At 46.5% G+C, this 23,343-nt stretch overlaps 1 protein-coding gene across 3 annotated transcripts; it reads right to left on the reverse strand.

Annotated features, from left to right (window-relative positions):
* Positions 1-40: 40 nt before the first annotated feature.
* Positions 41-21,563, reverse strand: DAO (D-amino acid oxidase). Of its 3 annotated transcripts, none has more exons than XM_082700120.1 (12): positions 21,406-21,563; positions 17,127-17,395; positions 16,304-16,506; positions 13,163-13,277; positions 11,639-11,715; positions 11,136-11,201; positions 9,649-9,703; positions 8,297-8,401; positions 7,320-7,402; positions 5,739-5,856; positions 4,995-5,093; positions 41-3,803 (listed from the first exon to the last, which is right to left on the reverse strand). In XM_082700120.1, the coding sequence occupies exons 3-12, from the start codon at positions 16,495-16,497 to the stop codon at positions 3,672-3,674; spliced, it is 1,044 nt and encodes a 347-aa protein (XP_082556246.1). In that variant the 5' UTR covers positions 16,498-16,506; positions 17,127-17,395; positions 21,406-21,563; the 3' UTR covers positions 41-3,671. The 3 variants fall into 3 exon arrangements, with proteins under 3 accessions (XP_082556246.1, XP_082556245.1, XP_082556244.1); XM_082700119.1 differs by having other exon boundaries at positions 17,127-17,398; XM_082700118.1 differs by lacking the exon at positions 17,127-17,395.
* Between the last annotated feature and the right edge of the window lie 1,780 nt (positions 21,564-23,343).

The raw sequence follows: 23,343 nt of genomic DNA on the forward strand, positions 1-23,343 counted from the left end.
CTGCTTTAATTGCAAGGAATCAAAATTGGACTCATGTTCATTCAAATGAAGAAGTACAGCTTTATTATAAGGCTGGGATCAATAGTGAATTTCCTCCTGGGGACAGCCAGGGAACATAAGTGAGTGGAACAGGTGTAAGGAACAACAGGGAGAGGGAAGAATTGTGGCAGAGTGAGAAGCACAGACCCCCTCCAAAGAGGACATCTATTGCTCACCTCTACCTGATTTTGTTGCATGGTGGGAGCTCCCAATTTCCAAGACTGGAATCTGGTTTTTTATATGAACTTTCCCAATTTTAGTATGTTGGATCAAAAACATTTATGCGATGTGTGAGCCCATACAATCCACCTGCAGGCCAAGTTTCACTGATGGGTTGCCAGTTTGCACCTCTGAGAAGTTAGAAAAATCTCATAAATAAAGTGCAGTCTGGCTTCACAAATGAATCAAGATACTCAATGATGAACCACTTCAACCACCAGAGCCCAAGGCAGCCCCCTCTCTGGAGCTGTGGCCTGGTTCCACCCTCCTCTACAGACCAGCTTCCTTCTGCCTCCTTTTGGCTGCTGTACATGCTTAATCATGCGTATGGTTTCCCTTCACCCTGACTCAGCTCTGCAAACATATCTGACTCAGTTGTTCAGGGCACCACTTCCAAATTCGCAAGAGAGGCAGCTGATGGGACCAGATGAATGTTGGTTCCAGTCTTGATCCAACAAAGTTGAGTCAGGAATGGGTGGATTCAAGAAGTGGCTTCGGCCGGCCCTTTCTGGAATCCACAGCAACATGTATGTCAACTCTTGTGTCTGTTCATTATAACTTCATCATGGATCAGGGCATGTGGTCATGGCATGTGGTCAGTATGCATGGAGCATCTACCACATGTGTATCAGGCATGCTACTCAATCCTGAGGATCCAGAAAAAGAAGAAGACGTGGTCCTTATCTTCATGCACTCATGGTGCAGTGGGGAGAACAGGCATAAACTGATCACTGTGATACAGGACAATGTGAGCCCTAACGGAAGTATACAGAGAGTTGTGGGAGGCGTACAGAGCACCAATCCAAAAGCCCTTTCTCACTCTTCAAAGATTCAGTGGTTTCAATCAGACTTTAGTCATTGGTGGTACAATGCCGTATTCTGCTTCCGTGACATTTAAACATACAGATATGTCACATATTCACGATTAATCAAGATACTCAATGATGAACCACTTCAAATCCCCTTCCCCCCACCATGCCAGAGAACAGAACACTTTCTAAATTCATCAGAAAGAAATTCCACTCACAATACTGTCTGAAAGAGTAAAATTCTTAGGGATAAGTTTAACAAAAGGAGGGCAAACCTTTTACAAACTGTGGAACATCACTTAAAGGAATTGAATAAATGGAGAAATAGTCCATGTTCATGGATCAGAAGACTTACTATTGTTGAGGTGTTCACCAATACACACCCACCAAATTGATCTAGAATTCATATGGAACTACAAAGGATGCAGAAGAGTAAAAAAAAAAAAAAAAAAAAATCTCACTTGAGAAAGAGGAATAAACGTGGAAGACTCACACTTCCTAATTACAAGACTTTTTACAAAGCTACAGTAATCAAGATAGTGTGGTACTAGCGCAAGGATAGACATAGATCAATGGAATAGAATTGAAATTCCAAAAAATACACCCATATAGTTATGGTCAATTGATTCTCATCAAAAGCGCTGAGGCGATTCCACAAGCAATGATAATATTCCCTAAATTCATCAAGCTGCCAAGAATTCATCGAAAAATATGGTCATAGATCACCTTCAGGAAGAGAGCAGGAATGGCAGCTGAAGGGAAGGTGGAGAAATCAAGCCTCGCTAAACCTCCTCCAACGTCACGTGGGTTGGGGAATGTTCCCCGCTCCTTCTGCTCTGAATTTCAGGCAGAATGGAGTGGAAACCACATTGCAAAGAGGTTCTTACCATTTACAAAGAAAACAGGAAGGGTGTAGGGTGGACTTCCGGGCCCCTGTATTTTTTTTTGTCAGTTCACTGTCTTCTAAGTTCCATGGGGTTCCTGCTTGACCACCTAGCCTTGACTGGTAGGGGTTTCTCTCCCTTGGGAATTTTAGGTTGTCATCTAAAAAGTCATCACTTTGGCCCAATACTGAATGCTGTGTTCCACTCCCGGTACTGGGAAATGCCCCCAACCAATCTTGGGCGAGACCCTAGACTTGACCCAATGAGGCTCTGAGGAGGAGGGAGCTAGTTCCTTCTAAAGGAGTCAAGGGAATACTCAGCAGCTTCCTCCATAGCTGGATCTTCACATCCCAGCCCGGGATTCGGTGTTGTGCACTGGTTGGAAGTGGGGCACTTGAATCACCCAACGCCTGGCTCTCGATCTCCTTCCTACTCCTTCCTAGCCATTGGCCAGAACTGCCTCTCTGTACTTTGTTCACCAGTGAAATGGGAATGGGAGCTACTTTGTGGGCGGGTGTGTGTGTGACTGCACATTACACGAGTAATGTGTGCAAGAGTTGAGTACTGATGCCCAGTGAGAAGGCAATATGTTTTAGGTATAATAATAATAATAATTAATAATTTGTTCTTATTCTTATGATTAGGATGTGAACTCTAACAGATCTTGGTTCCCTCACTCTCCTTAGCTCAGCGTCAGTCAAAATCATGGCATATGCTTCATGGAGACCCCACCAGGTGGCACAGCGTGGAAAGGAGCAGATAGAGATGGCATGGATGTAGACGGCATGATGTGGGCCAATCAAGACCTCGTCACAGCACATAGGGTGCCACGGGTCCCAAGTGCATGAAGGCTTCCTCCAGGTTCTGGTCTTTCTCAAAAACCCAGACAGATGCAAATTCCACCCCAGAGCCTGATACAGATAATTAGAGATAAAGTAGCTAAGGTGCCCTCTAGGTTCACTTAAGGCTTTCAGAAACATCCGGAAGTCTGTTTATCATCTCAGAGTGTACCAGTCAGAACAGAAGAGATCATTAAATCTGCCCCTAAACAAGGATTATGCTTGGTGAGTTCAGTCCCTTGTGTGATGAAACCTCTGGCGGCCCCTCCTTAGGGGTTACCATGGGACCATTCAGCAGCCGCTGATGCTGTTGGGAATCCCGGATGTCAAATGGGTATCATGTTGTTAGTTCAATGCCTTCCCTCTTCTGCCTCCCTGCACTCCAGCTCTGCATATGACTTCCTACAATGAGATCTATCAAAGGCTTCCCTCAAGTGCACTCTGTGGCATCAGTGCTCTGGGCAAAAAGGGTTCCATAGCTAAATAAGTTTAGGTCCGGATGAAAGAACATCAGTTAGATGTCTTTGTTGCAGGACTTTTCAGATCCTTTTTAATATGTTAATGTAATTTGTCCTCAAGTTACCTAATCTCAACTGTCCTCAATTTTCTGCTGGCCCCTTTGATTTTCTGAGCTTTCCTTTCTTCTGAGGACTTAGAATGTAACAGCCCCCAGCTATTCTTTATTCTGTGCATCCCGGAGTGGGTAGAGACCCCAGTGATCAGAGTGAGTCCCAAGTAGGGCCCAACTTGCCTCCGTCTCATCTTGTGCTTCTTGCAGAAAGGAACCAGGGTAGAATTGGAGGGTAAGTGACAGCTGGGGAGGGGGGCAACATTGATTGGTTGGCTGAGGGGCATGGGGAGTCCTTGGGGCGGCAGTGTTTTCAGAGGTGCGGTGGTGGCATCCTGAGCAACTTCCTTTCTTCTAGGATCTTCCCAAAGAGCTTGGTGGCCTCCATGGCACAACCCCAGTGGATGGTGAGCCCATAGCCTCCATGACCATAGTTGTGGATGACCTGGGAGAGGCAAGAGAGAAGGTAGCCAGGAGGGCCCTGGAAGACTCAGGAGCTCCCTGAAGAGTTCTGGGGAAAGCCAGAGGGCACCAGAGGGACTTTGAGTTCCCTGGCAGGATGGAGGGGCCCCAAGAACTCCAGTAAGGGGACTGTTTGGGGAGCTAGAGATCGATACTCTAGGCTCTCTTTTGCTTAGAAGATGGACCTGCTTTATACACTCAGCATGGGAAAAGTACAGTCATCTAGAACTTGAGGTCAGGGATTCCCTCCCCCAATCAAATTGTTTGAAGTTCTCTAAATCACCTTTCTTGTTTCCATCCTGCTCCGGAATGCCAAACCTCTTGTGTTAATAGATAGACTCTTCTACCCACCTCGGGAGGAAAGAAAAGCCAGGACATCCTACAGGGGGTACTCTGGCTAGCATGCTAATTTGTCCCAGGGACAGAGGCAAGACCCCTGAGCCTTTTTTAAAGCTAAAACCATCAGCAGGGAGTCTGACTCCATATGTGACCCTTTGCTCTATATGTGTGTACACAGGCATGCAAGCACATACACATCCCATATACACATATCACACACACACACACACACACACACATCACATCCCTGGCATAACAGAGGAAGGAGGACCTACACAAGGAGGATGGCGTTCCTGTGGCGACCCCAGCTACCACCTGGTCAGGTCAGTTCCTTAAGCCAGGGCATCCTCTGCCATCTCAATAAGCCCCCTTCTTACCCCAGAAGAAGGAACATGAAAGAAGAACCCCAGAGAGCTTATAGAGCAGCCACAAAATGGACATCTGCAAAGTGGCTCTGGAGTCAAGTTCAAACCACCTCTCAGCCATGCCCTTCACCAGTTTTCTGATTTAGCCAAATGATTTCGGGTCTTAGATCCCCATTATCCTCACCTGAAGCATGGGGAAGCAATCCCTGCCCCAAAGAGCTGGAGGAAAGATTCAGTGAGGTCGTTGGACCACAGGCTTTGACAAACCGAGGTGCACTGTCCTCTCTGTAACCTTGAATAAGTCCCTTACCATCACTGAACCTCAGTTTCTTTACAGAGGAGGGAAGTTTAGCCAGCATCGTCCTGTTCTGCCAATAGGCTATGTGAAGCTGAATGTCAGGCAAGACTGGAAATTCCAGAACCTATCAGGGGTAGGAAAGGACTTTGCTTTTCTTGTCAGGAGAACATACCTCTGTGTTTAAAGATCCAAAGTGAAGCCGTTCTCTTTCTAGCCGAATTTGGGGGCGTACTGGCCGGAGGCCAGTAAATTCAGCAACAATTTTGGCATCCTGGAAAAAAGATGTTAAGAATTCATCTCTGGGTTTATTTTTTTTCTGCTGCCATTTTTGGGTGATAGAGTTAGCTTTGGAGTCTCATTATCATCACCAACAAGAACACCATCACTTTCATTAACCATCATTACCATTACCACCTTTATCAGCCACCAACATCATTATTGTCACTCTTAACACACCACTACCGGTTCTATCAATGACCCCATCTCCATCAACCACCACTACTAGCCACCACCATGATGTCAACAATCCTGCATGAATGAGCACATTCATCACCATCATCACCACCAGGGTCATTGTCACCAACAGGCAAAGGAAAAACCTGAGATTTCAAAACACACAAACAGCAAACACTGAGATTTCTAGGACAAATGTATCTGCTCCTTGTGCAGACAGACTAAAAGTGTTTTTAGGGATGTTACCTCGAAAGACAGCAACTCTTAGTCAAGGATCAATAGGGGTCACCAGCTCACAGTAGGACTTCCTTGTGCATTATCAAATTCTAGTGAATTTCACAGACCCTTGCTGGAATAAATCTGCCCAGTTATCCCGGGGACAGTGTCTTCCCATCCTCAAGGGGCCTCATGATCAAGCTGCCAAGACCCTGGTCTAGGGTACTGATACCCCTCCCCGCCTTACCTTCAGTGTGGGCTCCAGTCTGCAGCAGCCTTCCCAGATGGTTTTGTGGTCCTGGATGTTGTTTACCTCACTCCAGTTCCCCAGCTGGAAGATTCCTCCCAAGGTCACTGCCTGCATCCTAGGTAAAAGTGACGAGGGTCAATGACGAAGGGACATGTAGTCTTTGAGGTGAATGGGGGCCATTGCTATGTTCACCCTTCCAGCCATCTCTACCTAAATCCCCATGACCATCCGCATTGTCATCCTTGCTAACACCACCATCAACACCATTGCAATTGCCACTGTCATCAGCACCCACCACCATCTCCACTGTCATCATTAATGTCACTGTCAACCTCATCATCTCTTCCAATGCACAGCATGGTGACTATAGTTAACAATACTGTATTACATACTTGAAAATTGCGAAGAGAGTGAATCTTTTTTTTTTTAATATTTTATTATTTACTTGACAGAGATCACAAGTAAGCAGAGAGGCAGGCAGAGGTCAGGGGGAAATCAGGATCCCCACAGAGAACCTGATGCGGGGCTTGATTCCAGGACCCCGGGACCATGACCTGAGCAGAAGGTTAGGCTTTAACCCACTGAGCCACCCAAGTACCCCAAGAGAGTGAATGTTAAATGTTCTCACTACACACAGGGAAATCATAATTATGTGACATGATAGATGTCTTAGCTAATCTTACTGTGGTAATCATATCGCAATATATACATATATCAAATTGTCACATATGTTGTAAATGTTCACCATTTGTCAATTATATCTTAATGAAACTGGAAAAAATGTCATCTATGTCAACAACATCATCTTCACAATTGCCTTCTTTGCTACCATGAATATGTCATCACCATCAATCCCATTCACCATTTCCACCATCAGTATTCATGTTGCCATTGATAATGTCATCTCTGCCACACCACTAACGTTTTCATGAAGATAGAACAGCCTCACTTAACATTAATGTCCCAGTCAACATGAATTAACATTGCCTTTGTGTTTGTCATCTCCACTATACATCATCATTGATGGCATCTTCTCAGTCAGCACCAGACACTGTCTACACTCCCAATCACTGCCATCATCATTGACATCCTCATCAACACCACGCCACCCCATTAATGTTAGCACTCTACCATCCTTGTCCCAATCCCCTGTGAACTTTCCCAACAACGACAGTACTATCTCCACTATCACCACTATCTCAATTACATTGTCATCCCATCAACACGGCCATCATCTTCACTAACATCATCACCTCTCCCATTAATACCATCATCACCAATCACCCAGATCCCTATTTCCACCACACTCCTGTTATTTCTGTTCACATCTTCCAATGTCATTGCCCTCACACCCACTACCCTTGTCTCCAGGATCACCACTCCCGTTGTCCAAAAGCATATTCAAGATGGAGTCCAGTTAAGGCTGAGTCCTGCCTTTCCAGGGATTTAATGGTTCATCCTCACTTAGAAAACATTGGAAGAAAAAACCTGCAGGGACTAAGCAAAGGGCCTGGGGTGGGCAGCATGGAGAGGCCATGAAGGTGTCCCTTCTTCTGCCCTAAGATGTCAAATTCTTACCCTGGGATGATGTATGGGGACTGGTAGATGCCTTTCTCTGGGTCATGGGTGAGAATAAAGTGCTTCATCCAAGGGGCATCCACCTATTGATTGAGGGCAGACAAGTCTCATTAGAGGAGTTGGATCACTGGGATTCCCTGCCCTGCTCCCCTGTCTGCCTAGATGTTTTGACAAGTGTGGCAAAACCCATTCCTCAGCACTCCACTGACCCCTGTGCTCCAAGTCTGCACTGACTGCTTGCCCTTGCAGGCCATCCCTGGTCCCTGAGATATCACACATTCTCACTTACATGACCACAGAAAAGCCCAGCACACATGAACAATATGCATACACATCAGCCCACATCAGGAACACACCAACACTCATACAGGCACACATATACACACGTGTCCACAAATGGGAATCCTTCACACATAGGCACACATACACAGTGAAGGTAAATGTGGGATGATGTTTATAAGACACAAGCTCTTAAACCAGGTTGCCAGGGTATCAATCACAATTCCACAACCCACTACCATGAGAATGTGTGCATGTTACTTAATTCCTCTGTACTTCAGTTTTCCCATCTGTAAAATAGCAATGGCTATAGATAGATCTCATCTCAAAGGGTTTCAGTAAGGATGAAATTAATAACACAATAAAGTGCTCACACCTGTACCTGGTACTTAATAAACACTCCAAAATTGTTTGCTCTTTTTATTGTAATACAGGAATATGCAACTCCTACATAGATACAAACACATACATGCATGCTTTGCTATATTATGAAAAAAAAAAAAAGCCCAAAAGAGAATGTTTGGAGGGGTTATGTTGGTCCTTCTTATTTATTTAATATGTCAATTGCCCGAAATCTGTGAGGCTCCTCTAACAGATGTCCCCCAAACATCCTCTATTTTCACAAAGGAAATGAACAGGCAGCTACAATCTCTCTGTCAAGAAAATCAGTAGGTTCCATCCCTCACCTTCACACTCACCTTAATAATTTGTCCCCGGCCTGGCTTCAGTAGAGGGTCTGGCTGCAATGCCCCAGCACACACCCCGGTACAGTTGACAATCACATCAGCACCATCTCTTGCTACCTGACAGCAATGAACAGAGCAGGTGGCATGGGATGGGGGGAGGGCCCTTGAATCCCCTGCATCCTCCTTCCCTCCACCCTTCACCCTGCAGCTCTGCCCCCTATGGAGCAACAGGGAGGGGACTCAATGAGGAATACAAGGAACAGACTCCAGATCTCCACTCCACCCACTTACCTGCTATGTGACCTCAGAAATGTCCTATCACTTCCTCAAGGCTCATCTGCCTTCCCTATTAAGTAGGGCTGGTAATATCTGTTCTTAGGCTGTGTGAGTATCCAGTGTGACCCTGGATGTGAAAGTGTTCAGCAAGGAGGACTGTGGAGTGGGGGAAAGTTTCTTGGGACTTCCCAGAAGAAATCAGATGCAGAGATAGTTCTCTTCCTCCTTCTGAATCCTTTTTATTTCATTCTCTTGCCTTCTGCTCTACTGAGGCATTTTCAGAAGGCATGTGGGAACCCCAGGCTCTGTGCAGGTGTGGGATACTTGACAGTTCAAGGGTATAGCATCATGGGCACCCAACCCCCCAGACCAGTGCCAGGGACTCCCCTCACAGGGCAGTCATGGGACATACACATTGTAAGGCACTGTTGTCATTCAAGAGACAGTAGTTGCTACAACTACTACAGTAGTTGAGAATAAGGGGCTGTGTCTGAGTTAACAATGTATCCCAAGTGCCCATTAGGACTCAACCTGGAGTAGGTACTCATACATAATGCTAGTAACTATTTACCAACACCTTCACATGCCAAGCACATTCTAGGTGCTAGGATTGAATGAAGACTTGCAACAAAGCTCCTGGTGTTGAGCCAGTGCCTGATGGTGATAGCTGCTACTATCATTGTTATTGATGATGGTGTCACTCTGGAACCAAGTCAGCTAAGAGCCTTGACTTTGCAGAAACATTAACTCTGATTTATGTAGGAGGCAGCCAAGTATCTGGAACTCAAGAGTGGAGTGCAGCTGATACTCGTAAGAGGCAGCTAGCTCTCTGGCACTAAAACCCATGGAGGCTCAGAGGTAGATTAGCCCCTAATGTCCACCACTATCTTACCATCCCTTTGTTCTAGCCACCATCAAGACAGAATGCTTGAGTCCCTGTGCGGTTGAAGAAAGGTCTAGAGACAAGAACAGGCCTCGAGGGGACCCTGGGAGTCTGATCAGGGGGCTCCCAACCCAGCAACAGGAAGCAGAGGCCTCCCCTCTTCACCTTTCTCCCACATCCAGCCCCTTCCAGCCCTTCAACTCACCTCCTCAAAAGACTCTACCTTCCGGTGGAAGAATTTCACTCCCCTCTCAGTTAACCTGGGGGGATCAGACACATCAAAAAGCCCAGTATTCAGTTCTTTGTCCCATCTCTCCAAGAAGATGGCATGGTGGGTGTTCCCTCAAAGAACCTTCTATGGATGTTAGTCCCACAGGATGCTCCTTGAGAAAATGGCTGTGTAGTCAGATCAGATCAATTCATAAGCACCTTGATAGACTAGTGGTCCATGAAATGTCCCTTGAGAAACCTGAGATGGCCCAAGCCCCTTGTCAAGCAGATGGAGATGGGAGAAGAGCTTTGGTGAAAGTCATACAGTGAGTTAATGATGGGATTGGGACTTAGACCCAGACTTCTTAGTTCAAAACTCTTCTTACTACCACCACATTGCTTTGTACCATCAAAGAGAATGAGATGTAGGGTGGCGGAGGGGCAGAGTTGGACCAATGCTAAAAACCCCTTCGTCAGAAGCAAGGCATGAGGAGGAAGGTAGGCTGAGGACATCCACCCCTCCCTCAAAATGTCCCAGAGGAAAAATAGCTGTCATTTTTAGAGATGTAAAGAAACATGAAAAGAACAGGAAATAAATCCTATGAAAGGTGAAGCATAACTCCAGGACTATTTCCTAAAGATAGAAAAAGTGGGGTTTTTAGTTTAGTTAGAGACTGGATAGGAGTCACAGTATCCTAATGTTAGGAAAAATAACTATGATTTAGTGCAATGATTCCCAAACCTGGCTGATAATTAGAATCACTAAGGGAACTTCTTAAAACACAATTTTCTAAGTCCCACCCCAGAGGATCTGATTCAGTAGATATAAAGTGGAGTCCTGAAATCTGCATTTCTAAAACTCTCCTCAGGTCATTTGACAAAAACTGCAATCCACTCTAGATTTTTTAAAAATCTTAATAAAATAGTAAAACATAGGAAATATATAGAATCTTCCTTAATACTAATATAAATATAAATATGTCTCTCAAGCTAGTGTTTACTAATTTAGAACACTGCAGGATTTCTTTTAACATCATGAACAAGACAGAGACAATGACTATCCCCTGTATTAGTTAATATTGTTCTGGAGGTAATGGCAATATCAGTTAGACAAGAAAAAAAAAAAACAAGGTATAAAAATAAAAGATAACTTGTGTTTTGCAAATGATGTAAATATGTCTGGAAAACTTAAGAGAATCCATTTAAAACAATTACACAAACACTATGGATTTTGGTGAGGTCAATAATAAATATCACAGGTCAAGAGCTGCCCAGGTGGTTCTGATGCCCCATCAGATATGGAAACCATGGTTTAGTACACAGAGGTGATCATAGCCAATGATAGCTCCCACCAAGACTGAGCTCTCCTTTAACATTTGAGGTTTGTAAATACAAAAACAAAAACAAATCCCATGAACAATTGTCTGTAGACACTCTGGTCCTTGGGAGGTGCTTTCCTTAAACCAAAGTTGAAATTCTTACCTTTCAGTCAGCCATGGTAGATACCTCCTCCCCTCCACAATCAAGCTTGTGTTGAACCAGCCATAGCTAAAGGCAAAACCAGGCAAGAGAGGCGATAAAGAATCAGAATCAGAATGATATTCAGACTTTCAAATAGAGGTAGGAAGAGTCTCACTTTGGGGGACCCCCAAGTGTAGAGCCAGGACCACTGAGTGAAGTTCAAATGAGGACTGGTTTTAAGCGCAAAGAAAAATTTTTTATCAGAAAACCCATCTCTGACATTGGGGTGTGCACATGGAGACTGGATGTGCATTCTTAGAGGGGATTCAGGTATGGGGTGGGGTGAGGGGAGGGCCAAAGAGACATCAGGCTGCAAGAGAAAGAATAGAGGTGTTTGGAGTCACACAGACTGGGTTGGAATCCCATTTTGGTTGCTTGGTTGTGTGACCTTGGGATGTCAGCCTCTCTGTAGATCTGTCTGAATCATGGGACCACAGCCCCTTTGCCCCTGACAACAACCTCACCTATAATCAGGGAACATGTCTAACTCTCTGCCAGTCAGCTTCCGAAATCCCAGAACTGTGTCCTTCCAGGAAGGATCCTGCCAAGAGAAGAGAGAGGGAGGAACAGGGATGAGAGGAAGTGAATTGAAAGTTGTCCAATGTGTACCATGTGTAAGGTGCCTTTCCAAGTACGTTACTTATACCTATCCATTTAATATCCCCAACAATTCATTGAGATACATACTATTCTTATCTACATTTTCACAGATGGGCCAGCTGAGACTTAAAGAGGTTAAGCAACTTGTCTAAAGTCACACCGCTAATAAACAATGGAGCTGAACCAACACAGTCTGGCTTCAGAGTCCATGGCCTTAACCATGATGCTATACGAAGGAAGGGTAAGGTGAGAATAAGGCTGAGGGCAAGTGATAGGGTAAGAGTCAGAAATATGACAGAAACCACTGACAGTGAGGTTTATACCAAGAGTGAGGGTGGGAGGCAGCAGAGCATAGAATCAGACAACCTGGTGGAGTTTTGCGCCTCCCCACAGACCACCTTGAATTCTCTTAGACTTCCATTTTCTTGTCTGTATCATGGAGTTAATAATCACTCTTGGTCCCAAGGAAGAGAACAGATAATATGGGTGATGCCCGTCACCCAGTGCTAAACATTGACTCAGCCTTAGAGAGCTGGCCTGGGTTTGGACGCCCAGCCAAAACCATCTCCTCGAAGCAACTTGAGAACATCCCCCAAGGCTGTGTCCTTCTTAGCGCATTGGGCACCATGGGGTCCCAGACAACCTGGGTTCAAATCCCAGGTCTATCATGTAAGAGATTTGTGACTTGAGGAAGTTACTCCATTTCTCTGAGCTTCTATCTCCTCATTGCACAAAGAAGCTAATGATAGCACTTTTGGTTAATTATGAGAATTAAACAAGTCACTAGTTGTAAAGTAGTTAGCAAAGGGCCTGGTACAAAGTAAGGCTCCTGTGTCATGATGAGTGTTTTAGTCTCTCTTGGTGGAAAGTCCTGGCATCTCCAGGGGCCCAGGCAACCTTGTGACTTCAGCATGAAATCACCACCAGTACAGAACGTGTCTGGATTTGCCTCTACCAAAGGCTAGTTCCCTGGTTCATCAAAAAATTCTTTTATCTCTGCCAATTTAAGGACAAAATCAGAACCAAAAATAATTTTATTTATTTATTTATTTATTTATTTGAGATTTTATTTATTATTCATTTGACAGACAGAGATCACAAGTAAGCAGAGAGGCAGGCAGAGAGAGAGGAGGAAGCAGGCTCCCTGCTGAGCAGAAAGCCCGATGGGGGCTCGATCCCAGGACCCTGGGATCATGACCTGAGCCGAAAGCAGAGGCTTTAACCCACTGAGCCACCCAGGTGCCCCAGAACCAAAAATAATTTTAAAACGGAAATAGAATTTAAAGGAAACCTGATTTGAATGTAAGAGATTGTCATCTACAAGGCTCAAAGTACTCCCTAGAGTTGGGCTCCCAGCTCTGGTCTGTGATCAAGGACACCTCACTCACCGGAAAAGCTTCACGGAAGAGGTTGTAGCCTGAGATTAGGGCCAGGCCCATGTTTGCAGCGTTGGGAGAATGGATGTGGCTCAGGAGATAGTCGAAGGTCTGCCGGTTCCAATGCCTGGAAGGATCCCGCAGACTCTCGGTCACCTAATACCCCGAGCTGGATGAGAAATCTCTTAGGGTTGGCTTGCACTGGGATTGTGACCAGGCTGGTGGGGATAGGTCAAAATTCAGAAACCCACCACGTTCCCTTCTGCAATATCTCAAATGCTTATGGGTCTTCCCTATCCCCAGACTTTCTAGTAGTTTTCCCCATTGATAGGAAAGAGAAGGTAGGAAGCAAGGGATAATCCAGCACAACCATTTGGAGCCCACTTCAGCCTTGGGATCATGTAGCTGCAAGTTTAAATGATGGCTTCGGCCCGCTTTGAGATCTGTCCCATAATTCAGGCTCACTCCAAGCACTCCCCCCTCCATATAAATGCCAGCAGGAGACCTTAGCTTGCTGCTCCCGAATACTTTCCTCCTCCTCTTCCTGGGCACAGAACCTGGCTACGTCTCCTCGGCTCCCATGCAGCCGGGTGTGGTCACGTGACTGCACTCCGCCCAATGGACCCTAAGACTGCACACGTCATCTTCATGCTGTACTCCTTCCAAAACCAAAGCCTAGTGACATCAGAAGGCATGATGACACAGGTACTGTGGCCACATGAGAAGCCACAGAGGAGGACAGCAGAGCTGTGAGATGCAAGGAACACGGGCCCCTGAATTGCCACCCACTGGTCAGGAACATCAGTTCTAGAATTTATGGGAGAATGTAACTTTTGTTTGAGTCTTTACACACTTGGGGATTCTTTCCTGAAGCAGCCAGCAGTTTGCAGTTTCTAAACAGACAAAATAACCTTTGCTACACCTGGTTATCCACCTACCCAAACATCCACCTGGAGGATCCTCAGAAAGTTAAAACTAACATTACCCTATGATCCGGCAATCACACTACTGGGTATTTACCCAAAGAATACAAAAACACTAATTCGAATGGGTACATGCATCCAGTTCATAGCAGCATTATTGGCAATAGCCAAGATACGGAAGCAGCCCAAGCATCCGTCAATTGATGAATGGGTAAAGATGTGGTCTACATATACAATGGACTACTGCTCAGCCATAAAAAAGAATGAAATCTTGCCATGTGCAATGACATGGACAAAGCTAGAGAGGACAATGCTAAGTGAAATAAGGGAAAGACAAATGCCCTATGATCTCACTCCTATGTGGAATTAAAGAAACAAAACAACTGAGCAAAGGGGAAAAGAGAAAAAGAGAGACTCTCAACTGTAGAGAACAAAGTGATGGTTCCCAGAGAGGAGGTGGGGGGGGGGTGCAGGGAAATTGGTGATGGGGATGAAGGAAAACACTTGTGGCAAGCACCAGGCATTCAATCCGTGTAGTGCATACCTGAAACTAATGTAACACTGTATGTTACCTAACTGGAGCTAAAATAAACACATTTTAAAATTGTTAAATAAAAATGATTGTCGCGGGTGTCTGGGTGGCTTAGTGGGTTAAGCCTCTGCCTCCAGCTCAGGTCATGATCTCAAGGTCCTGGGATCTAGCCCTGCATCGGGCTCTCTGCTCAGCAGGAAGCCTGCTTCCCCCTCCCCCTTTGCCTGCCTCTCTGCCTACTTGTGATCTCTCTCTCTGTTAAATAAAGAAATAAAAAATCTTAAAAAAAATGATTGTCGCAATGGGCAAATTCAGGGGAGATACATTTCTATGCTGTTAAATACAGCCGAGAGACTGTTAGAAATGGCAATTGGAATGAGTTCAAATAAACCGAAAGATCTTTTTACGAATTCATATATGGAAAAAAATACGTCTCCAAGGGCAAAATTGCCCCCTACTGTACCCAGTATCAAGGACTTTAGTGCATTTTGTCCTTCTTTGTAATGATTGCTGGGATTCGAAGGGCTCTGTCTCCTTTTTTTCTTTTTTTTTTTAGATTTTTTTTTTTTTTTTTGAGAGAGAGAAACGAGAGAGAGAGAGAGAGAGAACAAGGAGGGGCAGCGGCAGGGGGAGAAGCAGACCCCCCACTGAGCAGAGAGCCCCATGTCCAGCTCGATCCCAGGACCCTGAGATGAAGACAGCCACCTAAATGACTGAGCCACCCATGTGCCCCCAAAGGGCTCTGTTTCCTATTAGCCCCTGGAGAAATCAGATGAAAATAACCTTTAAATAAATAAACTAGGAAAAAATATCCCAATATTCCTGACCCATCCATGCACATGGCATCCACAGCCACTCAGTTTATGGGAGGCATGGAGGAAAGCCTCCATTCATCTAGCACATAGTAGGGCTTACTATTTAGTAGTATTTTCTTCTAAGCCTTGACAAGGCACTTTTTCTTTTTTTTTATGTTATTTTTTCAGTGTTACAAGATTCATTGTTTATGCACCACACCGAGTGCTCCATGCAACCCGTGCCCTCCTTAATACCCACCACCAGGCCCTCCAAACCTCCCACCCACCTCCCTTCCAAAACCCTAAGTTTATTTCTCGGAGTCCCCTGTCTTTCTTGGTTCATTACCCCCTCTGAAGTGTCAAATCACTTCTCCTCTCCTTCACCCAATGTCCTCTGTGTTATTACTTATGCTCTGCAAATAAGCAAAACCATATGATAATTGACTCTCTCTGCTTGACTTATTTCACTCAGCAGAATCTCCTCCAGTCCGATCCATGTTGACACAAAAGTTGGGTATTCATCCTTTCTGATGGAGGCATAATACTCCATAGTGTATATAGACCACATCTTCCTTATCCACTTGTCCGTTGAAGGGCATCTTGGTTCTTTCCATAGTTTGGCGACTGTGGCCATTGCTGCTATGCACATTGGGGTACAGATGGCCCTTCTTTCCACTACATCTGTATCTTTGGGGCAAATACCCAGTAGTGCAATATGAGGGTCATAGGGAAGCTCTATTTTTAATTTCTAAAGGAATGTCCACACTGTTTTCCAAGGTGCCTGCACCAATTGCATTCCCAACAAGGAGCTAGTTCTTGCTAATGGGAACCCTGAGAGGGAGCGTCCCCTCTTCGAATTCAGCCCCTCCACTCCCCCGGGCCGCCTTCTGGGACCCTCACTCACACTTCCTGTGGGTTGCTGGGGTCCGAGAGGTAGGCCTGACAGAGGCCAGCAGCCACGTCGCTGTTGGTGAATGGGGTGAAGCGGTCCGCATAGACCTTCACATCCAGCAAGGGCAGGACCGAATGGTAACGCTCGTGGATGCACAGGGCAGTGGAGAGCCCAACGACACCTGCTCCAATAACCACCACGCGCATCGTGCCAGCCTACAGGGAGGAAAGGTTGCAGTGTGCCATCACCACCATCGCCGCTGTCCCCTGAAAGCTTGGAAAGTGCCAGACACCGCCAAGCGTTTCTACACCTGATCCTCCTACTGACCCTCAGAAACAGAAAAATGGAATCACAGAGAGGCAAAGCACCTTGTCCAAGGTCACACAGTGGGTAAGTGAAGCAGCTGTGATTGGCGAGCCTTGCCCAAAGACCTTGCCCCAAGCCAGGAACGTAACTAGGACTGGAGAGTTTTCTGGCCAGCCACTGACTGGGAGGTAGCAGCGAGCTTCAGCTTCAACGCTGCCTCAACTCTGCCACCTACTGGCCATTAACTTTGGGCAGGATGCTCGTGAGCCTTCACCTTCCGGGAAATGGTGGGGAAAAAGGACTCATGCCTTGGAGAAGAGATGGGACTATTAACTAGATGGCCAGTGTGAAAATCTCAACATAGTGTCAAGTGTGAAAGAAGATGTTTACTGACATTTGTGGAGCACCTACTGCGTGCAACCCCAGTGCTGAGTGCTTCTCCCCACGTCCTTAAGGAGGCTGGGGCTGGTATTAGTGGCCCCATTGTTCAGATGAGGAAAAAGAGGCTCAGAGAGGTGAAGTAAGTTACCTGAGATCACACAGCCAGTAAGTGATGCTGCTGGGATTTCATTTCAATTCAAGAAAACCCAATGTCCACGTAGGGCACACCTACTATGTGCCAAGCTGGGAGCGAGTGGGTGCAGGTCTGACTTATAGAACTCAGGTCTTCCAGCACACCCACTCAGGGAACGCCTCGGTGGCTGGGCTGGTTGGGTCCTCAGAAGTTGAAAAGGCCTAGCAGCTTTTGACCTTGAAGCTGCTTGGGCCCTGCACAGCAGGGAAATACGCTGTGGGCTCCTGCTGAGGCAGAACAAGAGGACTTTTTATGCCCGGAAGGGCCAAATTCAACTTTCCCTCCTCTACACTCACAGCCCTCTTCCCACAGACCGAGCCTCCTGGCAACCCGGTGGCCCTGAACGGCAGGACATTCTCAATATGGCCTAGTTTTATAAAAGGGGAAAACGGCTCCAGCCCACAAGAACTGGACTCCGTTGGGGTTTCAGCAGCCAAGTTGGAGATAAAACCAGGAAACGGAAAGGCATTGCTCATTGTCCTTCCTGCTGCGAGGCTTGGTTGCAGGGGCAGACCCTCTCAAGGACCCCTAGGCTCTTCCCATCCCTCCTCCCCACTATTTTGACTTAAGAGATTCAATATCCTCTTCTGTAAACTAAGAATGACCTTGACCTCACAGGGTCACCCTAAAAATGAATCCACTAGCCTGGCGGAAGTTTCTGGTGTGGCCCTTGGCACAGAGTAGGCCCTCAGTATGTAGTGAACTCCTTAGGTCCCACGGCATCTTGAAGATAACAAGGGAAAGAACACCGAGGGAAGGAGAAGAGGAAGAAGGGAGAATCAAATCCGGCTTCACTTCTGACTCTCTGTGTGGCCTTGACCAAGTTACTTCCCCTCTCTGGGCCTTCTGACTCTCTCTACGAAACTCCGGAGAGTTGACCACTTTTGTGCATTAACAATAAGAAGGCAAGAATAGAGGGCTTTCCTGTAATTTCCAAATACCCTGAATGAATCCCGGAGGCGGGAGTAACAGCCCAGGATGGGGGTCAGAGATACAAAGGTTCATAGCCTGGCATCTGTCCACATCAGCTGTGTGTCCCTGGGCAAGTCGCTTAACTCAACTGAGCGAGGATGACCAATTTCCTCCATTTCTCAGGACTGAGGATGTTCCCAGGACGTGAACTCTGAGAGAAAACCAGGGGAGTCCTAGGGCAAACAGGGCTGAGTTGGTCATCCTCACTGAGGACTTTTAAGGGTTAACAAAGCTTCCTGCCCATTGTCTCCCTACCAGAGTATCAGCTCCAGGAGGACAGGGCATTCCTTTTTTAAGGTTTATTTATTTATTTGAGAGAGAGAGAGTGAGTGCACAAGTTTGTGGGGGTGGGGAGAGTACAGAGGTTGAGAAGCTCAAGCAGACACCCTGCTGAGCCCAGGGCCTGACATGGGGCTCGATCTCACAACCCATGAGGTCATGACCTGAGCTGAAACCAAGAGTCAGACACTTAACCAACTGGACCCTGGGCAGGGTTTTTTAATATACTGCCCTATCTCTAGGGCCCAGAATAATTCCCTGCCTATAGCAAGGATGAATGAATGAATGAATGAATGATTCAAGTTTTTATGAGACTCAAAAGAGAAAATACTGGTTAAGTGCTGGGAAGCTCATAAATTACCGCAGTTGATTTTCACCATCCCAGTTCACAGGGCAGAGAGAGGAAGCTAAGTTATTTGAGGTCATAACAAGGGTTGGAGGAAAAGTGGGGTGTGAACCCCACTCTGCCTTTTCCAGGGCCTGAGTTTTTGTTGTTCTTATTGTTTTTTCCATTCTCATGCCACCAGCAAAGGATGGAGAAAAAGAAGCTGCTTCTAAAGGGGAGGTTGTGGGCGCCTGGGTGGCTCAGTGGTTAAACCGCTGCCTTCGGCTCAGGTCATGGTCTCAGGGTCCTGGGATCGAGTCCTGCATCGGGCTCTCTGCTCAGCAGGGAGCTTGCTTCCCTCTCTCTCTCTCTGCCTGCCTCTCCGACTACTTGTGATTTCTCTCTGTCAAATAAATAAATAAAATCTTAAAATAAATAAATAAATAAATAAATAAATAAATAAAGGGGAGGTTGTGAGGGATGAGGAAAGCGTGAAAACCCTCCAGAGGTTTCTGGGCAGGGAGAAAGAGGCCTCGGACAGAAGCAAAGCAGGCACACTGCCTGTCTTTCAATAACCAGGCTGGTCAGGTGTGTCAAAGCCTCTGGTTAGGAGCAGGAGCACGTGCCGAAGAGAAGAGCTTGGGGTCACCCAGAACAACATCTGGAACAAAATGGCCAATACGAACAGGGACAAGTCACAGCGTGGGACTCAGTTTCTCCAGCAGGTAAAGTTCTAAAGATGAGTTAGACATTGTCATGCAGATGGGGAAACTGAGGTCCAGAAAAGCGGAGGGACTCAGCCAATGTTGTATTTGTGATAAAAGGGTTTGTGTGGTCTTGGGATGAAAAAGTCTCTGTAGGTTGAATCAGGAAAAGAATGGGCCATACAGAGACGGCAATAAGCCTGCTAGTATGTTCCAGTCACTGCACTAAGAACTTTATGTGCTTTTATCTGCTTTCATCCTCTGACAGCCCTCGGGGTTATCATTCCCATTTTCCAGATGAAGCAAGTGAGGCTCAGACACCCATGAGCAGCAGAGCCCGTGTCCCTAAACAACACCAAGAGAAGCTGGCAAATCACACTATTTGAAAAAACATCCGAGAGCTAAGCGGGTGAACATAAAGAGACAGTATTTCAGGGTCCTGCATTGAAAGAACCCATACCATACAACGTGCGTGTGAATTCTTAGACTCGAGAAGGAAGAATGCTTCTTAAAGCCAATCATCTTCAGCTGCGTGAATCTAATCTGATACTGATTAGAGCAAATTGTGCGTGTGCTTTTTTTTTTTTTAAGATTTTGTTTATTTATTTGTCAGAGAGAGAGCGAGCACAGGCAGACAGAGTGGCAGGCAGAGTCAGAGGGAGAAGCAGGCTCCCTGTGAGGCAAGGAGCTCGATGTGGGACTCGATCCCAGGATGTTGGGATCATGACCTGAGCCGAAGGCAGCTGCTTAACCAACTGAGCCACCCAGGCATCCCTGTGCGTGTGCTTTAAAGCACAATATAAACGCGTGACGTTCTTCCACGAAGCAGAAGCCAAGTTGTAGGATCGGACAGATCCAGCCTCCGGTTAAAATCATTCATGCATGTGGATCATGAACTTGGGGACTGGCATGCACACGGCTTGACTGCTAGGTCAGTCATTTCTCGCTATTGCTGGCGTTCCTGTTAGTGTGGCTTTTCCTGTGTCTTATGCCCTTACTTCAACCATGCAGGCTCGGGATGGGGAGGGGGTACGTTCAGGAAGATGCCGAGGTTCTCACATTTTTCTGCGTGTGTGTGTGTCATTATAATGTCTCTGTCAGCGTGGGGCGGGAGGGGAATTTGGGGCGTCTGCCCCTCGCCATGCACATGTAGGCTCAGTACAGATGGTCCTCTTGCTTTCTCCTCTCAACGGCTCTGGGAGGTTTTACAGATGTGGGGCTGAGATTCGGGGAGAGGAAGTCACTGCCAAAGTCACACAGCCAGTGTGGGACAGCACTGGGACCTGGACCCTGCTCTGGGCTTTCTACACCGTGCTAGGTAACTATTAGCCAACAGGCGGTAAGGCGGTAAGTGGGCACCTGACGCTTTCTGCTTGCTTTTTAGTCTTGTGTTTGTTTGCTTATAACCTCCCTTGTCCCTCAAAAAGAATTTAGGGCAGCTTGTGCCTTTGATTGCTATTTGCGTGTAGCAAAAAAAAAAAAAAAAAGAGAGAGAGAGAGAGAGAGACTTGTTACAAAAAAATCGGGCAAGGTATTTGACTGAACTAAATCAGGTTGTCCCATACGGCTACTTCTTCTGCCGCTGATATTTTCACAATTTACCTTTAAAAGGAACAGATTCAATAAATGCTTGACAAGCAGGCTACCAGCCCCCTGTCCCCAAATAATAATGACCATTTACTGAGTACTTGCTACATGCCCAGTTCTGTGCTAAGCTCTTTCTGTTGATCACCTCTTTTGATATTCAGACTAGCCCTGTAAGAGGTGATTACGATCCCTGTCTTCCCCTGTAAGAAGTGATTACGATCCCTGTCTTCCGGAGGAGAAGGAGATCTGGAGAGGTGAAGGCACCTGCCTAGCCACAGAGCTGTCGCCTGCCTTGAGCTCTGACATGGAGCCTTCTCCTTGGCGCTGGGAGGACTTTGAGTCCCGGGGCACCGCCACCCCCACTCACCTGGATTTCCAGACTTCTGAAGAGACAGCTGCTGTAGACGCAGGATCTTATCTCCTGAGGGGAGCCTCCTGATTCTGGGGCGTCCTGTCCTCAGCCCTCTGCCCCCAAACTGGGACTGGAGCTCAGGGTCAAAATCTGGAGTTACGGACAGGGCACAGCAAGGGGCGGGGCTTGGCACTGTGCTGCTCACAGGCTGGGAGACCTCCCCTTGCTCCCCTCCTTCTGGTCCCTGAAAAGTTGCCTGACTTTTCTGGCTGATCCTAAGCCTCTGGGGACAGCCCTCGGTGGGGGGGGGGGGGGCAGGAGGGCTGATGGGGACAAGGAGGTCTGTCTCTCGGGCCAGCTGGAGACGATCTTTTCTTCCCTCTTCCTGCTGCCACCCTGGGGGAAGGGAGGGTTGTTCCCTGGGCCACTGTGAGCCTGGTCTGCCTGGCAGCCCTGTGGGGAGGCCACAGATACAGGACGGGGCCTCCAGCGGCCAGCCGGCCAGCCTAATGCCATTCTTGGATGCTGGATGCCCGAGGCCAAGGAGAGACTCAAGGCAACGCCTGTTTGGGCCATAAGGATGCGTGGCTCTTTGCTGCCGTATCCCAGAGACACGGGCGGCAGAACTCCAGGTCCCTCCTCTGCCAGGGCTAGATGTGGAGTTGTGATTATTGGAGCCAAAGGATTACCAGGCGCCTACTGTGTGGATGGGGAGACACGGACTAACCAGCCCCAAGTCAGGCATCCCTTGGGTCAGCTTTGAAGATCCAACCTCCACTTCCCTGTCTTCAGCATCATCGAATAAACAAGTGAGGATAAAATAAGAAAATGCATAGAAAAAACTTAGTGCACAGTATTTTTCAATAATAACTTTAATTTTTAAATTTTAAATTTTTTCTTTATTTGACAGAGATAGAGAAAGAGCAAGCACAAGCAGCGGGAGCAGGGGAGGGAGAAGCAGGCTCCCCACCGAGCAGGGACCCAGGACCCCAGGACCATGACCTGAGCCAAAGGCAGACACCCAACCAATGGATCTACCCAGGTGTCCCTTTTTTAATAATAATTTTTTAAAAGATGGAATGAACTTTATTTTTTACTCTATATATTTCTATTTCAGTTGAATTTTTAAAATAATAGTCATGTATCACTTTCATATCACATGACCTTGTGTCCCTAATTCCCTTTGCCCCTAGTTCATCATGGGAATATTTTAAATTAACAGTTAATTTAAAGTTAACAGAAATTCACCAGATAGCTTCACGTGCCCGCCAACTCTTATACCAGCAACGATGTATATCTTATAAATTTCAGTATGCCAGTTTTATGTATTATTTTTTTAAAAGGGTTTCTTTTTAAGTGATCTCTACACAGGGCTCAAATTCCTAACCCTGAGATCTAGAGTCCTGTTCTCCTCCAACTGAGCCGGCCAGGAACCCCATGATGTGACAGTTTTAAATACTTTGCCTGGATTATCTCATTTTTTAAAAAGTTTATTTATATATTTATTTGAGAGACAGTGTTCACAAGCAAAAGCATGAGCTGGGGGTCGGGGGCAGAGGAAGAGGGAGACAGAGAGGCAGACTCCTCACTGAGTAGGGATCCTGATACTGGGCTTGATTCCAGGACCCTGGGACCATGACCCAAGCCAAAAGCAGATGCTTAATGGACTGAACCATCCCAGGTGCTCTGGATTATCTCATTTAATCTCACAATAGCCCTATACACTAGGGGTTATTATGATCAGCCCTCCCTTCAGTTAAAAAACTTGTTCCCCATGTCCACTCATGCTAGACACACAATTATCCCCATACCCAGGAACCCCGAATCTTACACACATCCCCAAGAGAAATTAAAACATGCCTCAACCAAAAAGCTTGTACAAGGACATTCACAGCCCAGACGTGGAAACAACTCAAATTATCTATCAGCTAGAGAATGAATGAAACCAGTGGT

This window comes from Mustela nivalis (genome assembly GCF_964662115.1).
Source record: "Mustela nivalis genome assembly, chromosome: 14".
NCBI lineage: Eukaryota > Metazoa > Chordata > Mammalia > Carnivora > Mustelidae > Mustela > Mustela nivalis.

Bases quoted from the DNA above. Each gene is read 5' to 3' on its own strand.
- DAO (XM_082700118.1), bottom strand. From the start codon at position 16,497: ATGCGCGTGGTGGTTATTGGAGCAGGTGTCGTTGGGCTCTCCACTGCC. The intron at 11,202-11,638 runs GTGAGGTTGTTG...TTTTGCCTTTAG, and splicing joins GACATGTTCCCTGATTATAG to CTATGGCTGGTTCAACACAA. The intron at 5,857-7,319 runs GTAAGAATTTGA...ACTTTTACCTAG, and splicing joins TCCCCATACATCATCCCAGG to GATGCAGGCAGTGACCTTGG.